Below are 26,798 nucleotides of genomic sequence, written 5' to 3' on the forward strand. Positions count from 1 at the left end.
TCAGTGCGCCCTGACAGGATTCCAGTGGAGGCATGGAAGGCACTTGAGTGAAGAGGGAATTGACCTGCTGTGGGACCTGTTCATGAAAGTTTGCCAACAGGAAAATATACCTGAGGAATGGAGGGAGAGTACTCTTGTTCCCATCTACAAGGGTAAAGGGGCTGCACAAGACTGTAAAAATTACAGAGGAATAAAGTTGATGTCCCACACAATGAAAATCCTAGAAAGGGTTCTTGATGGAAGATTGAGGAAGGAGGTGGAGATTGCAAAGGAACAATTTGGCTTCATGCCTAGTAGATCAACAACAGATGCTATCTTTGGGTTACGGCAGATGATGGAAAAGTTTCGAGAGAAACAACGGGAGCTACATCTGGCATTTATTGATCTGGAGAAAGCATATGATAGAGTGCCAAGGAAAGAAGTCTGGAGGTGTCTGAGGGAGAAGAAGGTTCCAGAGAAATATGTCAGGTTGGTGCAGGAGATGTACAGAAATGTGAAGACAAGTGTTCGGACCTGTCTGGGACAGACAGAAAGTTCATCAAGGGTCAGCATTAAGTCCATTTCTGTTTAACATTGTGATGGAGGAGGTGAGAGATGATGCACCTTGGACAATGTTGTATGCAGATGACATCTTGCTGTGTGCAGATTCAAGAGAAGAAGCAGGAACTAAACTGGAAAGATGGAGAAAAGTGCTGGAAGAGAGAGGTATGAGACTGAGCAGAAGTAAGACAGAGTATATGTGTTGCACAGTGGGTGGCGGACAGGAGACAGACCTGGAGCTGGAAGGAAATGTCATCAGGAAGGTGAGAGACTTTAGATACTTAGGTCCAACAGTGGAAGAAGATGGAGGAGCTGAGAAGGAAGTGGGATGCAGGATACAAGCGGGTTGGAGGAACTGGAGGGAGATGGCTGGAGTGTTATGCGATAAGAGGGTGCCGATCAATCTGAAAAGCAAAATCTATAGGACAGTAGTGAGGCCAGCTCTGACGTATGCTATAGAAACTTTGGCCTTGAGGAAAAATAACATTAGCAGGATGGAAGTAGCAGAGATGAGAATGCTTAGGTGGATTTACGGTGTGACCAGAAAGGATCGTCTGAGAAATGACTGTGTGAGGGGAACAGTGAAAGTTACGAACTTAGGAGCGAAGATACAGGAGGCAAGGTGAGATGGTTTGGTCATGTGATGAGGAGGGAGGACGAATATGTGGGAAGAAGGGTCATGCAAATGGATGTGCAAGGAAGGCGGAAGCGTGGGCGGCCAAAGAAGAGATGGAGGGAGCTGGTAGAAGAGGACTTGAGGATGAAGAACTTGGACGTGGTGACAGCCCAAGACAGGAGGATGTGGAGGAGACTCATCATCAACAGTGACCCCACTTAAGTTGGAGAAGCTGCAGAAGAAGAAGAAATTTTTATTGTATATATGATTTGTTAGAATATGTTTTATTATATGCTTTACCAAATGTTACAAGCTGAGACAAATGATTTCCATTTCCTAATGATTACAGATAATTCCCAGTTAACAGTAATTTTTTTTTTATTACTCTGCACCTATTTCCTGTTAGATCTTCAAATAATCTTTTGGTTATTAGTAAGTAACTAACATGTAACCCATCATAAAAATGACAGAAAACATAAGTGAGGGAGGGAGAAACTTACAAAGCAGATATTTATTTGCAACATTTTTCTGTAACAAACTCATCTCGCACATTGGAAAAACCAGTTTATGTTGACTGATTAGCTTCTCCAACCACTCATTTGTAATCAAGTTTGTTGCCCTTACATATTCCATTTACTAGAAATAGTGCCAAATAATTTTCAATTCATTAGTCAACAAAAATAAAATGTAGCGTGGGCCTTGAGCCTGTGCCAGACACCTTTATCTTTAAATTAGAGATCATACCATTCCGTTACCCCTAAACATCTCAAAGAACACATACCTTTGTAATCAAGTAGTGTTTATTCTCACATAAGCACAAAACATCATGCACAGAGATCACTCTAACTGAAGACAATAACTGATAGATGCAAAGAATTCCCTCAATATTCATTTATGTTTCAGTAGCTTAACCTGTTGCTTCTTGGTCAGTGAACAAAATAGCTTTCCTCACCGCAAGCTTTTCTTTACATCAGTGATAGCAGTGATAATTTAAGAACCAGAAATTTTATTCAGATTTGATGAAGTATATATGGCATTTGATATTCAGAGTTCTTCATGAAACACAACAGAAATAGTAAAATTTTCTTCAATATTTTAAATGTGTGTGTAGTGATTTAAATATGATTAATTTTGACCAATAATTTGGAGATATGAAGGTTTTCTATGTGGGCACCCAACCTTTAGAACATAACCATCATAAGTGAAGCAAACTAAGGTTTTTTTTTAGAGAAAATTATTAAATTATGTTAATTTACTTTAAGTATTAACTCTATTTTAGTACAGTGTAAATTTCTCCTACCTCTAATGCAAATTTTTTTCCCCTCATTGTGAGATAGGCATTATGAGCCATAACTCAGCATTATGTTTTGAAACTATTCATATCCTTTCCCCAACAACAAATTCAGCTTATGCAAAAACAGTATTGCTTTTTTTTAATATATTAAAAAAAACTAACAACATTAACTCTAATTCTTTTTTTTTTTTTTTTTTTTTTTTTTATGGAGAGCCCATCCATGAGAGGTTGGTCAATCTATAGTACATCAATACTGTAGATGAGCAGTAAGGAACTTATTCACATTTGATTTGAAAAGTTGTGGATTGTATTCCTTGGGAAACACGTATGGTGGAAGACTGTTCCAGAAGGCAGCAGTGGAAGAGACAAACAAAGAAGAGGAGAAATTTGTTCTGTGGGTTTGAAGTTGAATCGTGACAGTGCTGGTCAGCTGCTCTGTGTGTGTGTGTGTGTGTGTGTGTGTGTGTGTGTGTGTGTGTGTGTGTGTGTGTGTGTGTGTGTGTGTGTGTGTGTGTGTGTGTGTGTGTGTGTGTGTGTGTGTGTGTGTGTGTGTGTGGACTGATTTGCAAGAGGATGGGGAATTATGTTGAACCAATTTTGATGAACAGTGACCTGTACCAATGAGAGAGGGATCATCAGTCAATTTAACTGTTCTTTTCTTTATTGAATCCAGTATTTTCATGGAACTCTTCGGTGGATACATGGATGCACAGGAGGCAATAATTGTGATATGTTTGTGCCAAGATAGATAGATTAGAGGTTAGAGTTAGAGTTATTCCGAGAAGGTGAATCTCATGTTGAACAGAGATTTAAGTATTGTCAGAGGATTAGAAGAACAGGGTTCTTTTTTGTGGGAAATAATGCAGAGCTGTGTTTTGCTGGCATTAAAGTTTATAATGTTATCCAAACCCCATTGGTGAATGCTCTGAAGATTGGAATTTAAACTAGCAAAGGTTAGATTTCTGGAGTTTGTGGTAATTTGTGCTTTGCAGGATTTGTCATACAAAAATGAGGGGATATAATGCTGTCATCAGCAAAACTGTATACTGAATTGGCAGTCAGCTAGAGTAGATTGTTTATGTATAGAAGGAAGAGAGTGGGCAAGAGAACAGAGTCTTGTGGGACCCCAGTATTAGTTGTATAGATAGAAGATAAGGAGGCATCCACTATTACTTGAAGCGAGTGTTCATCCAGAAAGCTGGTTAGCCAGTTGCAGAAGTCAGGGGATGATGGGAGATTTCCTAATAGGCCTTTGTGCCCAACTTGGTCAAAAGCCTTGGAGACATCAAGAGCAACCACTTGAGGTTCACTAAACCTTTCCAAGGTGTTTGTCCAGAGATGGGTGACAAAGGTAGTAGATCCCATGTTGATCAACAGTGATGGAATCCATACTGTTGGTCATTTATTAGATGAGTGTCTTCAAGGTAGTGTTCGAGTTGGCCATTGATGGTTCTTTCCATTACTTTAGAAAGAATTGAGGTCAGAGAAATTGGACAGTAGTTTGAAGGCAAGAATTTGTCACCCTTCTTAGGAATAAGTTGTATATGGGCTAGTTTCCAGACTGCATTGATAGATACCGGTGGAATAATAAAGTGCAAATAGCAGCATAAATTGGGAGTCAGTTCTGGGGCACAGACCTACAGAACGACTGGAGAGATGAAATTTTGGTATCCAGTTTGAGCAAAATTTTTCTGATCTCTTTCTGGCAAACGATCAAACGCATTTTTGAATTGAGTTTTGGGTGTTTAGAATGGTTAGGAGACATTTACCATGATCAGCTATGCAAGAATTGGAGGAGAAGTAGACAGCCAGGAGGTTGGTTTTTTTTTTTTTTTTTTTTTTCTGTAGGTAATGACAAAATAGTACCATTTGAGTGTAATAGTGGTAGGAGTAGTGTTGGGCAGAAGTTACAGCCATTAGCTCTGGCTAGAACTCGGAAGGCTTGACTGCCATTTGGGCAGGATGCAAGTTTCCTAATTTTACCATCAAGGTATTTTTAAACATGATCTTTATCTGATTTATATAACATAATTTCTGCTCTTTAAAATTTATTAATTGTTTTATTGTGATCTTTAAATTGATATATTTATGTTGCAGGATACAGATTTGGTGACTTTATAGGGGATGATTTGGATTCGCTGTCACAGAGCGATGATGAGTCCGATGGGCATAGAGATGAAGATGATGATTTTGCAGATGATGAAGCAATGAGCCACCAAGATTCATCATCTCAAGAATACTTGGATGATACTAGATATCTGGATGATGATGAAGATGAAATATACTGTGAGCCTCCATCATCATTCCAGCAGAGCAAACCTAGTCAGTTATCTTGTGAGTTAGAATTTTCTTAATTTTTGTTTGAGTTGTGATTCTGAATGATTATTAAATAGAAATTACAAAATGTATTGCATCTTTTTATTTAATGCCATGACAATTTTTTCTTAATTCTTCTACTGTCTTTTTCTTTTTTAAAAAAAAATTATTGTTCAGTTCCTATTTGAAAAGGAATTAATATCCTGCACTTAATCTTCAGAAATTTATCATTAACCATTGTGTTCTTCCAAAAACACCTAACGAAATGGAATTTATTTCTTGCCCAATTCAGAAAATAATTGCACCAAAGACTTAACATTATTAAGTTAACAGAATGTTGGTAATACAATTTTATTCCTTTAGATAAATCCATTTCACATAAGACAGTAAACCTAAATAGTTTCCTTCAGATTTATTCCAGAAAATTAGTACCTTATATTTCTTTATAATTATTATTCTTAATATTTGGTTCAAGGTTTGAGGCTGATTGTTTAAAAAGACACCAAACGCCCACCAAAACATTATGCTAAGAAGAGCAGTAAAGTCAAGAATAAGAAGGCTTTCTCCACTAAGCAAGATATTGAGGAGGTTATTAAAAATGAATTAACCTCCAAAATAGTAAAATTAAAGCAGATTATTAGAGAGATGATGTAGAAATTAAGAAAGTGGCATTTGAATGAACATATGATGGAAAATAAAATTAAGCAGAAAAATAAGAATTAACAAAGCACGAAATCAGATAAGTTAGTAAGTAATAAAAATAAGATAAGTAATGTTGATTGTAAAAAGAAGGATATTATTTGGTATGGTGCTTCTATCATAAAACTTCAAGTTTTTTCAGAACAAAAATTGAAAACATAGCACATGCAATTGAAAAACAGAAATGAAAAGTAAACAAGATCATAATTATAGTAAGCACTCAACTTAACTAGAGATAAGTTCAGTATGAGAGAGGATATGAAAAGGTTGTTGGAAGAAGCAAGAGTGAGGAGTGGGAAAGTGAAAATCATAAGTATATTACCTTGACATGATAAAAATGAATTAAGAAAAAGAAGGGCTATGGTGGCAAACAATTCAATGCATAGGCTGTGTAGAAGGAATGGATGTGTGGAGTGAGTTTGAGGGAAGATTGGATTTGTATAAGAGGGAAGGTATACTCGAATGCATTTGGTATTAGAAATCTTAAAAAACTAATAACTGGTATGATATCTAACACAGATATACTAGTAACAGTTTTTCATGTGGCAGTGAGTTTGAAGTCATGTGGTATGAGGTAGAATCTAACAAGATCAAATACATAGTGGAGTGTTGTTACAGACCTGGTAGATCAGTTGCTAGTGATGAAGAAATGTATCACCAAATAAAGCAATGAGCACAAAAAGAGTAATCATGATGGGGGACTTTAATTATCCAAACATTGATTGGGTAGCAGTAAAATCTCATGAGAAGAATGAAACTGAATTTATTGAGCTATTACAAGACAACATCTTCAAGCAGCATGTGACAGAAGGAACTCAAGGTCGAAGAATGTTTAGATTTCTGAATGGAAAAAAGTTAAAGATGTAACCATTCTGCTGCCAGTTGGTAATAACAGTAATGTGGGTATACTCACTAGGCAAGTGGCTAAGTTTATGAATGTTCCATTCATAAAAGGTTACATGCTGAACTACAAAGCAAAAAATTATGACCAACTGAGAAATATACTGAGTTCAGCGCAATGATATCAGTTTCTGGATGGAAAGAATATCGACAGTGCATGGGAAGCATTTAAAAAATACTTCAATGATGCAATATCAGAATGTGTCCCAAGAATTCAAAAAATAAATAGGGTAGGAGTTAAATGGATTTGTGATCTTATTAAGCAAGAAATTCATAAGAAACAGATGATGTCAAAGGAATACTGTGTGCATAAGGATGATGTCTGTTCTGAAAATTATAACAGCAGGCTAGAATAGTCACAACTGTTGCATGGAAAGCTAAGTCTTAGTATGAAAAGAAACTGGTCTGCAAGCTAAGTACACGTGACATTTTTACTCAGAGTCTGGCTTACAAATGACATGAAGGTGGGAATAACTACATCATTCTACTGGCATTCAACCTAAAGAATTCTATTGATATGTTGCAAATAAAAGAAAGTGAATATCAAAGAATGACTACTGAATGCAAATGGTGTGAGTGTGACAGATGCAGAAGAGGTTGTTCAACTAATGAATGCCCATTTTGCTAAAATCTATCAACCAACTGTATGAAACATTGAGTTCACTGCTACCGCTTCACTGGATGAAGAAACTGAGGTATATGAGGAGGAGGTATTAGAGGTGTTTCACAAACTGAATAACAATTCAGCAATAGGGACTGATGGAATATCAGAACGTGTGTTATTATTATTATTGTTGTTGTTGTTGTTCCGGGCAACTCCAAGGAGTCGACAGACTCATCGAGGGAGGCCCTAACATCATGTCAAGAACAATTATTCGACATTGACACGGTATCTATCATACCTTGCCTTGAACTCATTCACGGTCGTAGCACCCACAACAGACTCTCGAAGCTTATTCCACTCATTCACCACTCTCCAAGTAAAAAACCTAGCTCTAACTCCCTTGTCAACCACGCTCTTGCCCAGCTTCCATGCATGGCCCCTAGTCCTCCCACCACCAGTCATATTTTCAAAAATATCTTCTAGATCAATCTTATAGATACCCTTCAGTAATTTGAATGTCTCAATCATATCACCCCCTCCTTCGCCTATCATCCAATCTCTGCAACCCACAAATCTTCAACCTATTCTCATAAGGTTCATTCCACAGACCTGCTATCATCTTGGTCACTCGTCTCTGGATCCTCTCCACTTCCTCCTCATCACGAAGAAACCCTGGTGCCCATAACTGGGCACAGTAGTCCAGATGGGGTCTTATGAAGGCTCGATACAGAAGAACAACAACTTGTTTGTCTCTGCATGTTAAAGTATTTTTCAGAAGCCAAGTGATTTGATGAGCTGATTTAGTCACTTTTGCAATGTGCCCCTAAACTTCAATTCCCTATCCACCAACACTCCCAAATCCCTGGCCTCATCAATCTCCTGGAGTACGGTTCCGCCAATGCGATATACTGCTGCTATTCTTTTCACCCCAAAGTGCATAACCTTACACTTTGCCACATTAAATTGACATCCATTTTTCCTAGTCCAGTCCTCCAAACTATCCAAATCATTCTGTAAAATTTTGACATCCTGTGCACTCACTATTGCTCTACCCAACTTTGCATCATCAGCAAACAAGTGAACTTCCTCTCAAATCCTTTCCTATATCATTGATGAACAAATTGAAAAGCAGTGATCCAAGAACAGAGCCATGCGGCACACCACTAGTTACAAGCCATCTTTTAGACTCCACTCCTGCATAAACCACTCTCTGGTATCTCTCCTTCAACCACCCTCCTATCCATCTCACCAACCCTATATTTATCCCCATCTGCTCCAGTTTACTGATTAGGGTTCCATGTGGTATCCTGTCAAAGGCCTTGGCAAGGTCCAGTAGTATCACTGTAAACCCATTACCCCTATCCAGTTCAGCCGTCACTGTGTTATAAAACGTGAGCAAGTTACTGAGGCATGATCTACCCTTCACAAAACCATGTTGTCCCCCATACAATATCCCATTTCCATCTATCCAATCCTGTATTCTTTTCTTGACTAATTTCTCTAAGACCTTGACAATGATTCCTGATATGCTAATTGGTCGGTAATTTACAACAGTAGTCTTGGAACCACCTTTATGCAGTGGAACTATTTTCCCCTCTTTCCACCCCCTCGGGACTAACCCAGACCTGAGACTCAAATTAAACAAAATGGTCAAGGGTACTGACAATTCTTTAGCTGCTTCTCGTACGACACGAGCTGGTATACCATCCAATCCCACGGATGTTGACATTGAGGTTATGCAATAGACTACTCACCTCCACTTCATTCACCACAATTCCCGTATAATCTACTGGTTTATTCGTTTCTGCAATGTCACCACCTGGATGATATATACTTGCAAAGTGCTCACTCAGCAACTCAACTATATCAACTGATTCAGTTACCTCCCTACCATTGGCATTCTTTAAAATCATTCTGCCATGTACATTTTTCCTTTTACTTGCTACATATCTAAAAAACTGTTTAGGATTCTCTTCAGCCTGCATGGCCAATGTTCTTTCGTAATCCTTTTTTGCTTTTCTTACCACACTCGTTACCCTTCTGGCCTGCGCTTTATACTGTTCATGTGCCTGCCGGTCACCTTTCTCCTTAAATTCCTTCCACAGTTGTTTCTTTTTTTGCAGCTCAAGCTTAATGGTGTTATTCATCCATTAAACCCCTACTTGATTTATTATTCGGACTCTAGGTATACAGTCAGTCATTGCTTCATGCAAACACTTCTTAACTGCCTCTCATGCACTATCAACTTCTAGTCCTTGCAGTTGTACATGCCATGGCACTGAACCAATCAAACTCCTAAGCTTGTGATACTTTCCAGCCCGATAATTCCACATGTACCCTGTCTTAATTGAAAATTCCACACCTTTAGCCACCTCCCAAGTCAAGACCCTATGATCACTCTCACCAATTGGTGGCAATGTGGACATATTTGTTACAGCCAAATCCTCAGATGTAATTACTAGGTCAAGCACTCTCTGACCCCTAGTATTTTCCATTACATGCTGTCGCAGATAGTTATCCCTTAATAACCGCATAAAATCCAATTCCTTCCTCCCGTGTGTCCTCTCCTCACTCCAATCAATGCAACCATAGTTGAAATCTCCCATAATAATTACCCTCCTTCCACTCATTTCTTCTATTTGCTTGTGCATACTGTCACCACCATCTTTTCCATCACCTGGTCTATAGCAGCACCCAATTGTATATTTAGTTCTGCTAGCCACAATCTCACACCAAATGGCCTCAAATGTGCTCTTTTCTCTATCCTGCAATTCAACTTCTATTCTCCTTGGCTGTAGCTCATCAGCTGTCATCAACAATACTCCTTCCCCCATTTTATTCTCCCTGTCATTCCTGAACACACCATACCCATCACATTCAATCCCACTAGCTATATCATCTAGAGTCAGCCATGATTCACTAATACCAATAACCTGTGGTCTGGAAGTGCCAACCGCAGCCAAAAACTCTTCCTTCTTGTTCCTAATACTCCTAGCATTAGTGTACATGAATTTAAGACCCCCATTAGCCCCAACCCTACCTTGATGCCTTAACTATCCCACTTTGATTTGTTGTCCTTACTCGCTCGGGCATATTATATTCATTCATACATTCGACTGCCTCCCTAAGGACTGTATATCTACTCCCCCTCCCCTTAACAAATCTAGTTTTCCTGAATTTGCACATCCATTACATTCAGCAACACTTTCTCAAGTCTCCTTACACTGTAACCATTCAAATGCAAGCCATCCATCTTATATAGATCCTTTCGCCCATCAGACTCACTCCACACATCCATAAATTCCACACCACTCATCATACATAACCCACGCATAAAGTCATTCGCAATTATGGCCCTCCTTTTAAACATTTCGCTGTCATACCATGGCAAAAGACTAATCATTCTAACTCTCTCACTCTTTTCTTTTGTTACCTCAAACAATTCATTCAGGTCTTCTATCATTTCCATTTTATCTCCTTTCAAATCATTCGTACCTGCCACAACAATCATTTCTTTCACCCTTTCCTTTTGCTCTCTAATAGACTCGGTTACATCCTTTATGGTCGCACCAGGTTGGTATGATTTTGTCAAATCCTCTACTAACACACCTCATACTAATGAGTCTCCATACAGCACTCTATCCTTCATTTTGTTCATGTTCACACTCATACGCTTATTTTTCCTGTCATACTTTTTATTATTGGTTGGTTCATTCAGTCGACTTTTGCTCATACGCTCTAGCTGCTGTTTTGCCCTTTGTATCGCACCATTCAACAACGCGATCTCACTCAATGCATCTATCTCATTTTTTATTCTCTGTAAAACCATTAATACTATAATTCACACTTTCTACATTCACACTCTCACAATTCTCTGGTACAACCTCGCCGTTTCTTGTCATATCCCTATTTTCTTCATTCTGAAGTTTGACAAAAATATCACACTCACGATCCGAAATACACTTCAATTCCTCATTCTCCCTACATTTTCTACACACATTCACTCCTTTATTATCATCATCTGACCACACTCCGCAAAGCATACATTTCGCAAATAGTACACTGAATCATCTCCTTTACATTACTGTTCTTGAAAGAAGATGGAGAACCATCATTACTGGCCTCCATTTTCCTTCATACTGGAGCCATACTTACTAGTAACACATTTTATCAAATTATAAATTATAAACACCAAAAACACACAAACAGACGCACTAAGATACACAAGGGAAACAAAACTACACAATATTAAAGTAAATTTATCAACGATAACTGAAAATAACGCTTATCTTATCTGGAGCTTTCACGAACACTACACACTACAAATCCCTCTAGCGGTGTTAAACGTGTATGCAGCTGAACTGGCTATTACTTTAACCAGGCTATATAATTTGAGTCTCAGAACAGGGAAGATTCGAAGATTCCGTAGGAGTGGAAAGAATCTATCGTTATCCCATTGCATAAGAATGAAAACAGTGAATCTCTACTTTGCAATGAACATGACTAAGGGAAGGTCACGTTTTAGCAACTTGCTCACATTCTATAATAATGTTACCCTTGAGTTAGACCAGGGGAATGGATACACTATGATACTTTTTGATTTTGCCATGTCTTTTGACAGAATACAGCATGGAAGATTGTTGTGTTAATTGGAGAATATGAATTGGGATTATAAAATATTAGCGTGGCTAAGAGGATGGCTGACTTACAGATATCAAAAAGTGGTATATGGGGGATGTGAGTCTGCACGATTTAAGATAACCAGTGATATACCACAAGGATCAGTTCTTGGTCCACTGTTATTCAATCTGTACATTAATGATATTGGGAAGGATTTGACAAGCAACATACAGCTATTTACTGATAATGTAAAGATAGGTAGGATAATTAGGAATGCTGCTGATATGCAGGACTTGCAGAATGATTAGAATAGCCTGGAATTGTGGGCATGTGAAAATGGATGTCAGTTCAATGTTAGTAAATGTAAAGTCATGCATTTTGGTGTGAATAGATATCCAGTGTGGTATTATATTGGTGGGATAATGCTAGAAGAAACTGATCAGACTAGCGATCTTGGAGTATTAGTAGATAGAAAGTTGAAGTTCAGGAACCATGAAGCAAAAATTGCCAATGCAACTCAAAAGACAATTGCAATGCTGAAAAGAATTTTGACATGTAAAGATAAGGATGTTACTTTTCCTCTTTACAAGGTCGTGATAAGACCTCACTTGGACTATTGTACCCAGGTCTGCTCTCCTGGTTTCTGTTGTGATTCTGATATAGTGGAGAGAGAGAGAGAGCGAGCACAAAGGAGAGTGTTAAAAATGAAATCAGGATTGTGGAATACTGATTATGAAGATTGATTGAGAATTTGTAGATACAGGTACTAGCAAATAGTAGAAAGAGGGGGTGATATGATTGAAACTTGCAAACTTCTGAAAGGGTCATACAAGATTTCAGTTGATGGAATTATTTATGTTATGGAAGGTGGAGAAAGGACAAGAGGGCACCACACACAAAAAGGTGACTGCAAAATTCCCTGCAGATGTAATAAGGGCATGGCAGCCTTGTCCAGTCCTAAATCTGCTTAGTTGACTCCAGAGGTGTTGAAGTAGACTGAATGCTGGCATTTGATAGTTGGATCTGTGATCAGGTACTTGTTTGTAGTTTGTTTCAGAGTCTTTTTCCACCAGTCCTAGGAACCATCATATGGGAGATCTGGAGGCAAGGTGAAGTGATATGTTGATGTATAGGAAGGTACATGTTATTTTTGATTTTCTTTATTTCTTTGATGGTAGTTTCTTTTCTTTGAGGCATGGAGGAGTGTTGTGGAGAAGAACAGGTAACCATGGGAGAGGATTAGATTGTAAGGTACTAGAGATGGTTCTCATTGTTATGTTAAGCTGTGTGTCCACAAGCATTGTGTGGTGACTTCAGCTCCAAAGTGGCAAACAATACCCTACAACAGGAAAGTTCAGCCCAGGGCTGCTGTTTCTAAAAGTTGAGGTATTACAACCCCAAGTTGTGTATGTTAGCTTGTTTATGATGTTGTTTCTGGCAGACATGTTTAACTTAGTTTTTTTCAAATGTTTTTGGTAAGTTAGACTACAGTCAAGTGTGACAACAAGGTAACAAGGGATACTTTGATGGATTAGAGTCCTGTTGCAGAAGTTTATTTTTAGTTTTCTGTCTGTAGTGCAATTGGAAGAACGACAGTACATTGAACCCTTCAATTGGAAAAGGCCTAAGCTCAAGTCTCATCCTGACAGGAGGAATCTTTATATGGACTTTTTCAATTGAAGGTGAGTTAGCCGATCTCATGCGGAGGTAGCAGGGTTTTTCATCTTGCATACAGACAAATCGGCCCTTCAGAACACAAGCAATTTACAAACATAAAATACTAGCTGTGGTGGTGAGCAGTAGATGGCGCTGATGTAGATGATTGGTAGTATAGGTTTGGTGTAGTGGTGGAGACGGAGAGTTGTATTATAGGTGTCCTCCTGCAATGAGTCTTTGGACTTCTTAGAGGTGTTACGAATAATAATAATAATAATAAGCCTCATGGTTATTTAGGTGGAATGCTGGTATTAATAGATAGTCCCTAGCTTTGAAAGTAATCTTGTAGTGAGCTCAAATCTTTGCTCAGCGTTTCCTCAAGGCCTTGAAAAATACTGTCTTGGATGGCAATAGCTATGTCATCAGCATAGATAAACTTTCAACTAGTTGCTGGAGGGATATTGCTTGGGTACAGGTTGAATAAAGCTGGAGCAAGGACAGCTTTATTCAACTTAACCCAGCTTTATGTGAACAAGCTGGGTTTAGACCTGGAAGAAGCTGTTGTGACCAGGTCCTAGCGCTCACAACCCATATAGAAACTGGATAGCTTTAAAAACAAGTACTGCCTCCATAGACTTAACATACAGTGTCAGTTTATGACACCATATGGAAGAAAGGTTTACTGTATAAAGCAGCTAAAATAATCAACTGCCAAAATACTCTAAAATTACTAGAACAAATGCTCTCCAATAGGAAAATAAAGATTCATCGGAATTTATAAAAAATCAGAACATTTATCCTACAGGATGGATTGCCACTATCTCAGTTTATTTGTTTTAAACCATTAACAGTAAATCTTACAACATAAAAATTAATATGATCAAGTCAAATACAAATAAGTGTGAGGAGGCTTCTACATAAGTCTATAAAGGTGAGTCTTCTGCCCTGATGCTCATTCCTCACCTGTGGTGATCCGCATTACTTGATATCCATATAGATTCTGAACAAATGAGAATATACTAGCAACTTGAGACTTAGCTGACCAAGTTATGTTCTTTATTAGCTGATGTATATATATAATGATAATGATATGACATAATCAAATATTGTTAAGCATCATATCATTTTTATTCTTTTTTTTTTTTTTTTAATATCAGTGCCATACATGAGAGATCAATACCATGTGTGCGGGATGCAGTTGAGGATTGGAAAAAAGAAATTTATTGGCATTTTTCTTGAACAGTTGGAGGTTGTAGTTGGAAAACACTTCCTGAGGAAAGCTGTTCCAAAGAACAGACTAAGTGGAGAAGCTTTGGTGTGATTACAGTTAGGCTGAAAAGAGATGTTGGGCAGCTGTTGCTGTTGTTTTAGGTCAGCAGAAAGCAGAGGAATGATGGATGTGATGGATGCCAGTTTGATGGAACAGTGACCATGTAAAAAAAAAGATAGAGGTGAAACAGTGCATCTGTGAGATAGTGGAAGTGATTCAGTGAGTGAGGGATCATCTATCAGCTGAATTGCTCCTTTAGAATTTTAATGATGAGTAGATTTGGGATTTGTAGAGAATTATAGCTGGATGGGTGAAAAGGAGCATATAGAAAAGAATGCCTAGTTTTTTTTTGTTGTTGTTTTTTCTTTTAAAGGGTGAAGAAGCTATTGATGTGATGTGTTTATACCAGGAGAGGCTGGAAGTAAATGTCAGTTCAAGAGAGTAAGATCTTATCCTCTCTGGCAATTTGTGTATTGCTGAGGGTAAGAATAGGTGAGCCAAGATCCCTGTTTCAAGAAGAAAAGGCAAAACTGCTTTTGGTATCATTGAAGGTACTCAGGTTATCCCCACATCAATAAAGGATAATATGGCGATAAGGCACTGCCTGTAACAATCTTGAAGCTTGGAATATCTGAGTACTGCATGAATTATTGATTGAAGAAGACAGTCAGTGTCTGAGTAATGCATAGATGGTTGAATGCATAAAATAAATGAAGTGTACTCTCATCATTAAATCTTTGGATAGGATTAGTGATGATTGAGAGCAAGTTACTTATGTATAGAAGAATGATTGATTGTAGATAATAAAACAATTCCTTGAAGCTCCTGCATTGGTGGAGAACTTTAAAGAGAGGACACCATTCACCATGACACAGTGAACAACCATAGAGAGAAAGCTTGCTAACCATTTACAGACAGTGATATACAGGAAAGTTTTTTCCCCCATTGGATCCAGTGATTAGTTTGGTGGTGTGATGTAGTCTACCACCCCACAACAGCTGTAGTGTAGATAATGAACATAATTCCTATGTTTATTCAGTCTTGTGTCAGCTGTTCTTCCAACACAGCTCTATAAGTGGTTAGTCATGCCTCAGTACTTGACTCACTTTTTTTTTAATAATAGAGTGATTTCTGAGTTGGATAAAGAGGATGGTTACAATGATATAGATGGATTTTGCAAAGGTATTTGACAGGATATGACATTGAACTCTGTTATAGAAAATGGTACAAATGGAGGTGGATAAGCAGCTGGTGAAAATTATGCAACATTGGCTGATGAACAGATACCAAAAAGTGGTATGTGGAAGAGAAAAGTCCAGAAGAAAGCAGGTGGCTAGTAGAGTGTTGCAAGGCTCTGTGCTTGAAGCACTGCTGTTTAATTTGTACATAAATGATATAGGAAATGATTTGAAGGTAAATATTCATTTGCTTGCTGATGTTCAGGACAATATAGAGAGTTTGCAGGATGATTTAAGTAGGCTAACAGTATGGGGCAAAAAGCTAATTGGTGCCGATTTATTGTGGAAAAGTACAAGTTATGCATTTTGCAATGAAAGATGACAAGCTATGAACCATATTGATGAAACTGTAATTGATGAAGCTAAGAATTTGGTGGTGTTGGTGGATAGGGAGTTGAAGATCAGTGGACATATTGCAGAATTGCCCAATATGTTGCCAGCCTGGTTGGCCGAGTGGTTAACATATCCACTCTCCAGTCAAAAGACTGCTGGTTTGAATCCGGCCGTGGGCATGAATGTTTGTGATTGTCTGTTGAAATACTAGTAGCTGTGGTTGTGAGCAGTAGGTGTCATTGATGTAGATGATGCTGTTTGCTGTAGTTGGTGGATTGAGTGGTGGAGACAGAGAGTTATAAAGTAGGCACCCTCCCTCGGTGAGTTTTTGGACTCCTTGGAGGTGTCATGTAATAATAATAATATGTTGGAGACAAGGAAGTAGGGGAGAGGATCCAGAGGCTGGGGACCAACCTGGTGAGTGGTCTGTGTAATGTTCCCTATGATGATAGATTGAGGGTTTATGGTTTGCAGGTGTTGGTAAACAGGCAGAAAAGAGGAGATATGGTAGAAACATTTAAGTTACTAAAAGTATTTATTAGTATTGATGCCGAGGAAATTTTCAGCACTTGGCCAGAGGGAGCAGAACAAGATGTCATCTTTAGAAATTTAGTAAGAATGTGGTTAGCAGTGGTTTGAGGGTGTGATTTTTTGCTTAGAGAGTGGTTCATGAGGAATAGTTTTGCCAGAGTCTGCTGTGAGTTCTTTGTCAGTCAGCATGTTCAAGGAGAGGTAAGGTATGATAAATATTGTGTGGATAGTGTGGGTCTCCTCTCCCCATGGAAGTGAGGTCGCTTTGCAATAGTCATTATAATAACTTAGAAAATGGTAGAACATTGCTGTTTTTTTTTTCCACATGGTTATAAAAATATTATATTATACAGCACAAGAAATTGCATTCTTGTTTTAATCCTTATCCAAGTGTAAGCAAAGCAAATAAAGTGCATGCATGAACAGTCTTCATGATGAGTCTACTTTTATATAGAAGCTATTAACTTCACATCATTTTCATTATTATCCTGTAATGCAAAGTACGCTTCCTTTCAGACATGTATATTATTTTATACCCACCCAAAAGGCAGTGGCTTTTGTCAATAGCCTCTATATGCAAGTAGCCCTGTTGTGAAGATAATCACACACAAACTTTGCTTGCTAGCACTTGCTTGGGTAAGGATTAAAACAAGAATATAATTTCTTGTCAAGTATCATAAGCAGAACATTACTGTTTTCAAGTGTTCTTTAAATTAAAGCTAAATACTTATTATTCATACTATCAAAGCATTAAAACATTTTTATTCATTGTCAAGATAATGAATAAATAAAAGCACATGGCTCTGTGTCTTGAACAGTTTTCTCAGTTGTAAATAATTTTTGTCACACTAGAAGCTCACTAATGATTTTTTTTTTTATATGTGCTTGTTTTTAGCAACTCAGCATGGTTCACTTCGCAGGAAACATGTGAATTTAACTCCTGGTCATTCACCAGTCCTTGAAAAATCTCAAGTATGTATAGAAACTTTAGAATTTCTGTATTCTCCATATCTTCATTATTATTCTTATGTTTTCTCATATGCCTGGTAATAATGGATGACCATAATTTACAATAATACCCCCCTTATGATGCTTTTCTTTTTGACAATCTGCTCATACAATGCTTTCGATTATGATCATTGCCCATTTATGTGATGCTGCATTCACCCATATGATTCTTTTAGTGACATCACACCCCGTGAAACAACCAATGTGCAGTTTTCGCAAACTGTTTCTTTATGGCATTGCTTACTAGATGGTGTTTTGCTGTGAATTATAAACTGTTTATAAGTGTTATTTTATTTTATTATTGTTAATCATTGCAGATAAAAATCAGAGTAAGGGTACTGTACTGCTGCTTCCAATGAAAAGAAGTCACCTAAACCATCATCATCATCAAATTCCTGCCATGTACCCTCAAGGGGTGTACAGGATATGATAGTACTACATGAAAAAAATTTACATCATTACTAACGTCCTATCTATAATTTTCCTCCAAATCAGTCTGTTACTTGTCAAGACTCCAACATTATCAGATCTTATATTTCTATCGGTCACCTAAACCAATTGCATTATATGCTGAGATTAAAATGATTAAATTTAGTGATGAATAGTGTATCAAACACTGAAAGAGGCTGCAGGCTAAACTTACCTTGTACTGCTGTTGTTACAGTTGTGAAATGAAGAGAAAATTCTAAGTGAAGTGAAAAGTACTACACTAGTTAATATTACACTTATCCATAAATATGACAGTCTTATCGCCAAAATAAAATTTTTAATGGTGTAGATTGATGACCAAACTATATAACTTTTTCATATGCAAAAATTATTCTAAATTTTTGTTTGCATACCTGACATAATGCTTTATTTCTATCAGTTACACACATGTATGAAAGCTTCAAAATATTATTAAACCGTGTCATCGCTATACAATGAAATTCACTACGATAGTGTTCTGGAACCTAACATATCGTATGACTGTGTCGAACTTTATGAATTGTATGTTTAACACAAATCATATATTTAAACTCACATTAGTATTATGTGCTGTATATCAGTTTCATAGGAAACTAAGATGATGCACTTCCTAATTTTTGTCATCTGCTGTGATGTGGTAGAATGCACATTCTATGAACTTCTAGAAGATATTCTAGATGTCTGGAGTAATTACTTTGAAAGATTGCTGAATGAATAAGAAGTGACTGAATTATGGTTGAAAATATTCAAGAGTACACAATAGTTGGAGGTAGAAAAATCCATATGTGGAAAAGTAGCAGGAGTAGATGATATTTGACCAGAAACATTTAAATATAGAGGCATAAAATTTTTACAGCTGCACTGCAGAATTTAGAGAATTCTGCAGTGCAGCTGTAAAATAGAGAAAAGGAAAATAAAAAATGTGAGAATTATGGAGAAATTTCCTTCCTTACTGAGTGTTCTACATAAGATTTATGCAAGCATTAATGTAAGATTTAAGATACCACAAAAAATTGCTGAAGCGAAGCTTGAAGAAGAACAAACTAGGTTCATGGCAAAGAGAGATTTTCAGGATCAAATTTTCACTCCTGTTGTGTGGTCCTCTGAATCATCACCAACCTCTTTATAAGTGACTTTATGCAAATAGTACACCTGCCTACTAGAATATCAGAAAACTCCAGCCACTCTCCAAATTCCTTGGACCTCTTCCTCACTAATGCCCTATCAAAGTGCACGGTGAATGTAGTCTGTACTCCAGGCAGTTCAGACAATAATTTCATGTAATCCCCCTCCCCAGGGGGGTTACATTTTGAACAACATGAACACAATCACTCACATCCATGCATCATATGCCATTAAAAGAAAACCAGATGGGACGATCTATGCAACTATTGCTATTCCACATTTCTTTGGATGGATTATTGCTTCAAGCTATCTGACCCAAACCTGTGTGCTGAATATATCACTGAAATAATTCCTATTGGTATGGAAACATTTATTCCCCATTCCATCTTAAGTTCCTGTTTCCAATCTAAACCATGGTTCTCCCATAGGTGTGCCAAAACTGTATACAAGATAAGAATTGAGCATACTATAACTGGCTTGCATTCACAACTCCATCTACTTACACTGCTTATACCAAAGCCCAGAATAGCTGCAAGAAAACTATCAACATGTCACAAACTGACTTTATTAGAGCTAAGAGCAGAAAACTTACATCCTGTCCAAATATCAGCCATGCATTCCAGTCCTTAGTCAAAGCCAGTGGCGCACCCAGGGAGGGGGCCAAGGGGCCCTGGTCCCTCCAAAAAGAAAAAAGAAAAAAACAATAGAAAAATTTCCAAAAATCTTTTCCTAATTAAAATTCATTTTTTTTATTTATGTTGTGTCATGTCTTCTATTTCTATACTACTTATGAATTAGCGATCATTGCAGATGCTCAGTCATTGGTCGTATGCAATGCGTAGTGTGTATTCTCAAATCGTCTACTCAACTCGTTTCCCCCCCCCCCCCCAGATTAAACCCTGAGTGCTCGGCCCCCTCCAAGATTAAATCCTGGGTGCGCCACTGGTCAAAGCCATTGGTTGCAACTTCTGCTTAACCCTACTCCCATCACAGAAAAAGCAAACTCCTGCTGTCCTACTTCTCCTCCAATTCTTGTACTACTGATTTTGGTAAATGCCCCCCCAAATACTCAACACTTAATGCCCAGCATGTCCTTTCACTAGAAAAGAGATCAGGAAAAGTTTGCTCAAACTGGATACCTTAAAGTCTCTTGGCCTTAATGGTGCTCCCGAGTTGACTCCCATTCAAAAGGGCGACAAATCCATATCTTCAAACTACTGTCCAATTCTCTTACTTTCCTAAGTAATGGAAAGAGCTATCAAAATTCATCTGCTACACTGTCTTGAAGATTCTCAAGACAGTGTAGCAGACTAATAAATAACTGCCAGTATGAATTCTGTCAATGTCTATCAACAGGTGATTTACTCAGTTATGTCACCCATATCTGGACAAATAACATGGAAAAGTTTTGCATGTCTCCAATGCTTGCTCTTGATATCTCCAAAGCTTTTGCCTGGGTCTGTCATAAAAGCCTCTTATGTAAACTCCTATTTTGGTCTGTTCCCTGATTCTACAGTTAGACTCTAACAAAGAGTGTTCAACTTGGAATCTCCTGATGTTTTTTTATCTTTGGCTGAAAATCTCTGACTGGACCTTCACTTTGGGTAGTGGTAAATGGTTCCTTATCTTCTAAGTACAAGGGTGGTCTGAAAAGTTCTCAGCCTAACAATGAAAAAACGAATTTATAATTTCAAAATTATTTTTATTTTTCAACATAATCTCCCTTAAGACTAATACATTTATTCCAGCGATGCTCCAGTGCCATTATCCTGCCCCTGTAGTGGTTCTCAGTAAGATCTGCAAAATATCCCTCTGCATCAAATCACTTCTTGATTCGAAGAAAAATGCTGACCAGCAAGGAAGAGTTTTAGTTTTGGGAAGAGATAGAAGTCAGAGGGAGCCAAATCTGCGGAATAGGGTGGATGTTCCAATAATTCATAGTGCAGGTCCTTTAATTTCCCCATTGCCAAAACACCTTTGTGGGCAGGTGCATTGTCCTGATGAAAGATGATTTTTAAAAGGTCTCTTTTTGACAGAAAAGAGACCTGGTCTAAACCGGGTCTCTTTTCTCTCAAATTTTTTCGTCTAGTCTGGTTAAAAGATCAGAATAATATTCCCCAGTTATTGTTTTACCCTTTTCAAGATAATTAATAAACAAAATGCCTTTAGCATCCCAAAAAAAACACAGATGCCGTGACCTTCCCTGCTGATGGAACCGACTTTGTCTTCTTTGGCGCTGAACAACCAGCTTCTGTCCACTGTTTTGACTGCTGTTTGGATTCTGATGTGTAATGGTGAATCCAAGTCTCATCCATAGTAATAAATCAATGCACAAAATCAGTTTTATTCTTGTTAAAATGCTCCAAGCACTGTTCAGAGATTTTCATGTGAGCATGTTTTTGATCTTCTGTGGCACTCATCTTGCGCAAAGCTTTTTCATTTGCAATTCTTCATGCAAAACATATCCTACACTTAAATATAAAGAGCCAATAGGCTTCATTTCGGTGATATAAACATTATTTATATCACCGAAATAATGATATAAACATTATTTAAATTAAGGGGATATTAATGTTTTAAAACTGAATAAGAAACTCAAAGATTGGAATCAGAGAGTTTCATGCCGATTATAGTATAATAAACTATAAAAGTATCGGCGACTACTAGCGTGAGCTAATGCAAGTAGTCCAAGTACGTAGTACAAACTCGGGCAACTCACAGCAAAGGTGGTAAAGTTCTGATCGCTATTCTTGGTATTTTCCATAATGTAAAACACATTTCCTAGGAAATGTATGCTGTTATTACAAAAGTTGCCGATACTTTTATAGTTTATTATACTATATTCGGCATGAAACTCTCTGATTCCAATCTTTGAGTTTCTTATTCGGTTTTAAAACAATGTGGGATTTAATATCCCCTTAATTTAAATAATGTTTATATCGCCGAAATGAAGCCTATTGGCTCTTTATATTTAAGTAACTTAATGGGTGCACCTTTTTGACAACTCGTATAGCAGAGTATATAAGTTCTTTTCGCTATACCCTTTGGTATTAATTTGGTCTAGCTACTCACTGATGAAGCCTCAATAAAGGCTGAAACTGGTCTGGGTAGTGACCTCCCACCATAATGTAATAACAGCATACATTTCCTAGGAAATGTTTTTACATTATGGAAAATGCCAAGAATAGCGATCAGAACTTTACCACCTTTGCTGTGAGTTGCCCGAGTTTGTACTACGTACTTGGACTACTTGCATTAGCTCATGCTAGTAGTCGCCGATACTTTTATAGCTTATTATAATATATTCGGCATGAAACTCTGATTCCAATCTTTGAGTTTCTTATTTGGTTTTAAAACAATGTGGGATTTAATATCCCCTTAATGTAAATAATATATCCTACACATTCTTTTGAAATGCCTATAGTCTCAGCAATTTCATGCACTTTGACTCGCAGTCATCCAATACCATATAGCACTTGATTTCTGGTGTTGTTACACTTTTTGGACGTCCTTCATGTGGATCATCTTCAAAGCTGGTACAGCCACGTTTAAACTCAGCAGACTTAATTGTCGAAAATGAAGAGGAAGAGTTTTTGTCGTTAAACCTTCTTTTACAAAGAATTTTATAACCACATTGTACTCAGTTTTATCCATTTGAAGGGATTTTTCTTTGAAGGGTGTTGTCTTTATACTTTTGATTCAGAAGCTGTATAAAACAAACAGAATTGATAGAATGACTTGCAATTTCATATGATGCTTATGGCTGATGTACCAACTTGGAAAAAAAAATCTTTTGCCTATAGTGTTGCCATCTATGGTCAAAGCCGAGAACTTTTCAAACCACCCTCGTATACAACTAATGCAGGGATGCCACAAAGCTCTTCTCTCTCACCCACCTAATTCCTTCTATATATAAATGATCTACTCCAGCAGACTAGAAACCCAATAGATTATTTTGCTTAAGACAACACATTTCATTCCTCCTTTTCATTTGACAAACCTTGGAATGCATAAATAACTACAATTTCCTGAGCCTTAACCACTACTGCATTAATTACAAATTTTCAAAATATTCATCAATGAGATTTGGATAATCTTGTCAATTTCAGTGCTAGCAAAACTATGTATGATGAGATCTAAAATTGAGATCATAATATCAAATCTCTCTGGGCACAAACATATTACTAATATTGCCTCCTCTGCCTCCAAAAAATTATTTTGTCTTTTTTTGCTTGAGGCATTACTTAAGCTCAAAATGACTTCTAACTTTATTCAAATCACAAATCCATCCAACCATTGAATATTGCTCTTACATCTGGGTTGGTTCTCCTAAGTGCTCCCTAAAAATACTGGACTCTGTACATAAAGGACAGACTGATTAATTAATGATTCTCTCTCTCTCTCTCTCTCACACACACACACACACAGATGCTCAGTTTCTGCTGCTTGCATCTTCTATAAATACTTCTATGACCACTGTTCATCAAAATTAGCCTGATTAATCTCCCCCCCCCTCTGTCAAATCCATTCAAATGTATGCATCAGCTAAACAATACTCTCCCATAGTGTATCTCTAAACTTGTAGAACAAATTTCTCCCCATTTTTGTTCATCCCTTCCATTGCACCCTTCTGGAACATTCTACCATCTTATATGTTTCCCAAGGAATACAGTCCATAGTTCTTCAAGATAAATGTGAACAAGTTCCTTCTCCATTGACTAAACTTTCATGGATGCATTCCTCATAAAAAAAGTTAAGAAATCATCTCCATGATTTCTCAACTATTTGTTTCAAAGTAAAAGGCATATGACAAGGTCCTTAAAACAAAACTGTTCAGAACAGTACAGTTATATGTGATGGTGTATTGCTTGATATATCAAACAATACATCGTCTCCCAAAAGTTTGGTATTGTACTCTCAAACAGAGGAAAAACACATGTTCAGACAACATGCAACTCAACATTCAATTCAAAACACGGAAACACTTTTCTGGTTGTTTCACAGAAGCAACTTTTCTGAAATAACTTTCATTATTATTTCTATGAAACAACTTTCTGACACACAAGTGCACATGCAGTACTTTCCAATACACTTGTACATCCATCAGCTTCCTATACATTCTAGAGAATATCAAAAAAATAAAAAAATTAGTCAAACTCTTAATAAATATAAAAATTGTAATATAGAATCTTTCTACTCCTAAACAGTTTTATACAGGGTGATCAAAATTAAAGCATCCCTTTTTTTAAGGCCTTGTGGAGCACCATCCAGTGATCCAAATGCTGTGAAACTTTGCAGAAATACATTATGCATCATGTGGAAGTGATATCTGGAGGGAGGGGGGGGGGGCGAGAGTTCCAAAATTCACCACCAGGGGATTTTGTAAACACCAGATGCATGCTGAGAGGTATCATGATATGATAAACAGTTTTGTTGTGCCATTAAAAATCACTGGTCTGGCTACCAGTCTTTTTTTTTTTAGGTACATTTAATTTTATTGGCAAACTTCACATAAATTCAAATAAAACAATGTTTTCTGCAGTCAAATTTTTATGTTTCTTATTAATTTCTTTTATCATTCTATTTCTTCTCCATGTCCAATTAAGAGTTGTGTCTTATGTGTAATATTAAAAAGTTTTTCCATGGTGACATAGTATTTTACAGTTAAATTATCTGAAACTGAATAAATGAGTTTTTCATTATCTCCTACTTTGATTATATCAAACTATTTTAATTTTTGATAATCCACTGGCATTTTCTCTGTTGTCTTTTGTTTAAGTTGTGTTATCTCAGTTCTTAGTTCTAAATATCTTTCCCTCAATAGAAAATTGGTGTTTGGCACCGTTTCTGAGATTATAGTGACTAGCTTTGCATTAAATTGCTGTTTCATTTGTTCTACTTTAAGAACACTAAAAATTACAATCCTCAATAAAACAGTTGCACTAATTTCATTCAGTGAATAATACACTGTTTACAGTTGTGTTGCTTATGTGGTAACAAGGTTATGTTACTTATACATGATGTGACATAACTGTGGCATCATGTAACTCTTACTTACTAGCCAAAACATATTCATTAATCAAAGGAACCATTTCATATTGGAGAATATACATAATGAGCAATGATTTTGATAAATTCACAAATATTAACCATATTCTCTAATATATTTAATGATTATTCATAATTCCTAGTGAGTATACATAATCGCCTATTTCCTATTTATCAAATTTTCTGTAGTATATATATATATATATATATATATATATATATATATATCAAGAATTATAGAAACAAGTTTTTATAATTCTATACTTTTAACATCAGTAATATGTGTGGGGAGTAAGGAGAAGTTATTGTTTCTTTATGTATCAGTGTTGGCAAAGAATTAATTATTATTATTATGTGACACCTCCAGGGAGTCCAAAGACTCATCGAGGGAGAGAGTGCCAACAGCATCAAACGATTGGTCCCCTTGCAGCTACTAACCGCGCTCAAACTTGCTTAACTTTTTACGAGCCATTAGTAGCAGAGGCTCTACCAATTGACCAACCTTTAAACTTAAAAAATATCCAGGAAGTATAGAAGAACTCTCAGGTTTTCTTTCTAGTCTGCTGCTTCACACATGCTTGTTTGTTATTCATTCAGGATAAGCAGATAATTATTTGGTTTTTTTTTTTTTTTTCAATTAGTAGGCACATTCATCTTTTAGTAGATGGTAATTGGAGAAGGATACTGGAAATCTAATTGATATCAGTGGTGTTTTACTTTTTTGTTTTCACAAAATGATTAATGTTAAATAAAATAAGGTATAAATTATTTGAAATATAATATATAGTTAATGTCTAAACTTCTTTGTAATGAAAATAATGTTCATATTGAATCTAATATATTTAAAAATGGCATGTGTGAAAAGTTAAAATTATAGGAATAGTCAGATTGTACAGACATTGACTGTTTGAATTTTATGCAAGGAAAAAATAAACATGTTAAATGGCAGTGGAAGATAGTAGAGTATATCCTGGAGGTCATTGTATTATATAATGTGAATCAAATTGAGAATTAACAGATAAACAGGTTTCTGTATTGTTGGTTTAACAGATAGTACACACCTAACCAAGGAATATAAATTAAAATCATTTTCATTTAATTTCCAACATTTTTTCTATGCTACATAGACATCTTTAGGGAAATAAGAGGAGTTTGTTATGCAGACAAAGGAGGCTACAAAGTATCATCTTGTGTGCTAGGGACATCTCTCTCTCTCTCTCTCTCTCTGTCTCTCTCTCTCTTGAAGCATTGGATGTTGGGCTCTAATTTTGCTTTTCTTCTTCAGGATTAGCACAGAAATCCAGATGTGGTCTGATCAAAGCTTTATACAATGGGACCAGCACATTTTTATCTTTCATGGTCACTGTTCTCCTCGACATTGCCACAAGTCTATGAGATGCCTTCACAACCTTTGCAGTATGTCCTCAGAAGTTTAAATCTCTATCCACAATCACCCCAATTCAATCTTTATGTCAATAATATATTATTATATTATTGACATAAAGATTGAATGACAGTGGTCCCAGGACTGA

The 26,798-nt window shown here is 36.9% G+C and overlaps 1 protein-coding gene across 1 annotated transcript in view; it reads left to right on the forward strand.

The window, feature by feature from the left end:
* The window catches only part of LOC150098484 (uncharacterized), a 314,082-nt gene that overhangs the window by 205,141 nt on the left and 82,143 nt on the right, over positions 1 to 26,798 (forward strand). The window contains exons 9-10 of the mRNA XM_090405238.1: positions 4,548 to 4,784; positions 17,513 to 17,589. Of these exons, the coding sequence (XP_090261364.1) occupies positions 4,548 to 4,784; positions 17,513 to 17,589 (314 nt within the window). The remainder of the gene's footprint in view (positions 1 to 4,547; positions 4,785 to 17,512; positions 17,590 to 26,798) is intronic.

The sequence above is a fragment of the Typopeltis vanoorti genome, chromosome 15, assembly GCF_054136105.1.
Source record: "Typopeltis vanoorti isolate ZY-2024b chromosome 15, IOZ_Tvanoo_1.0, whole genome shotgun sequence".
In the NCBI taxonomy this organism is placed as follows: Eukaryota; Metazoa; Arthropoda; class Arachnida; order Uropygi; family Thelyphonidae; genus Typopeltis; species Typopeltis vanoorti.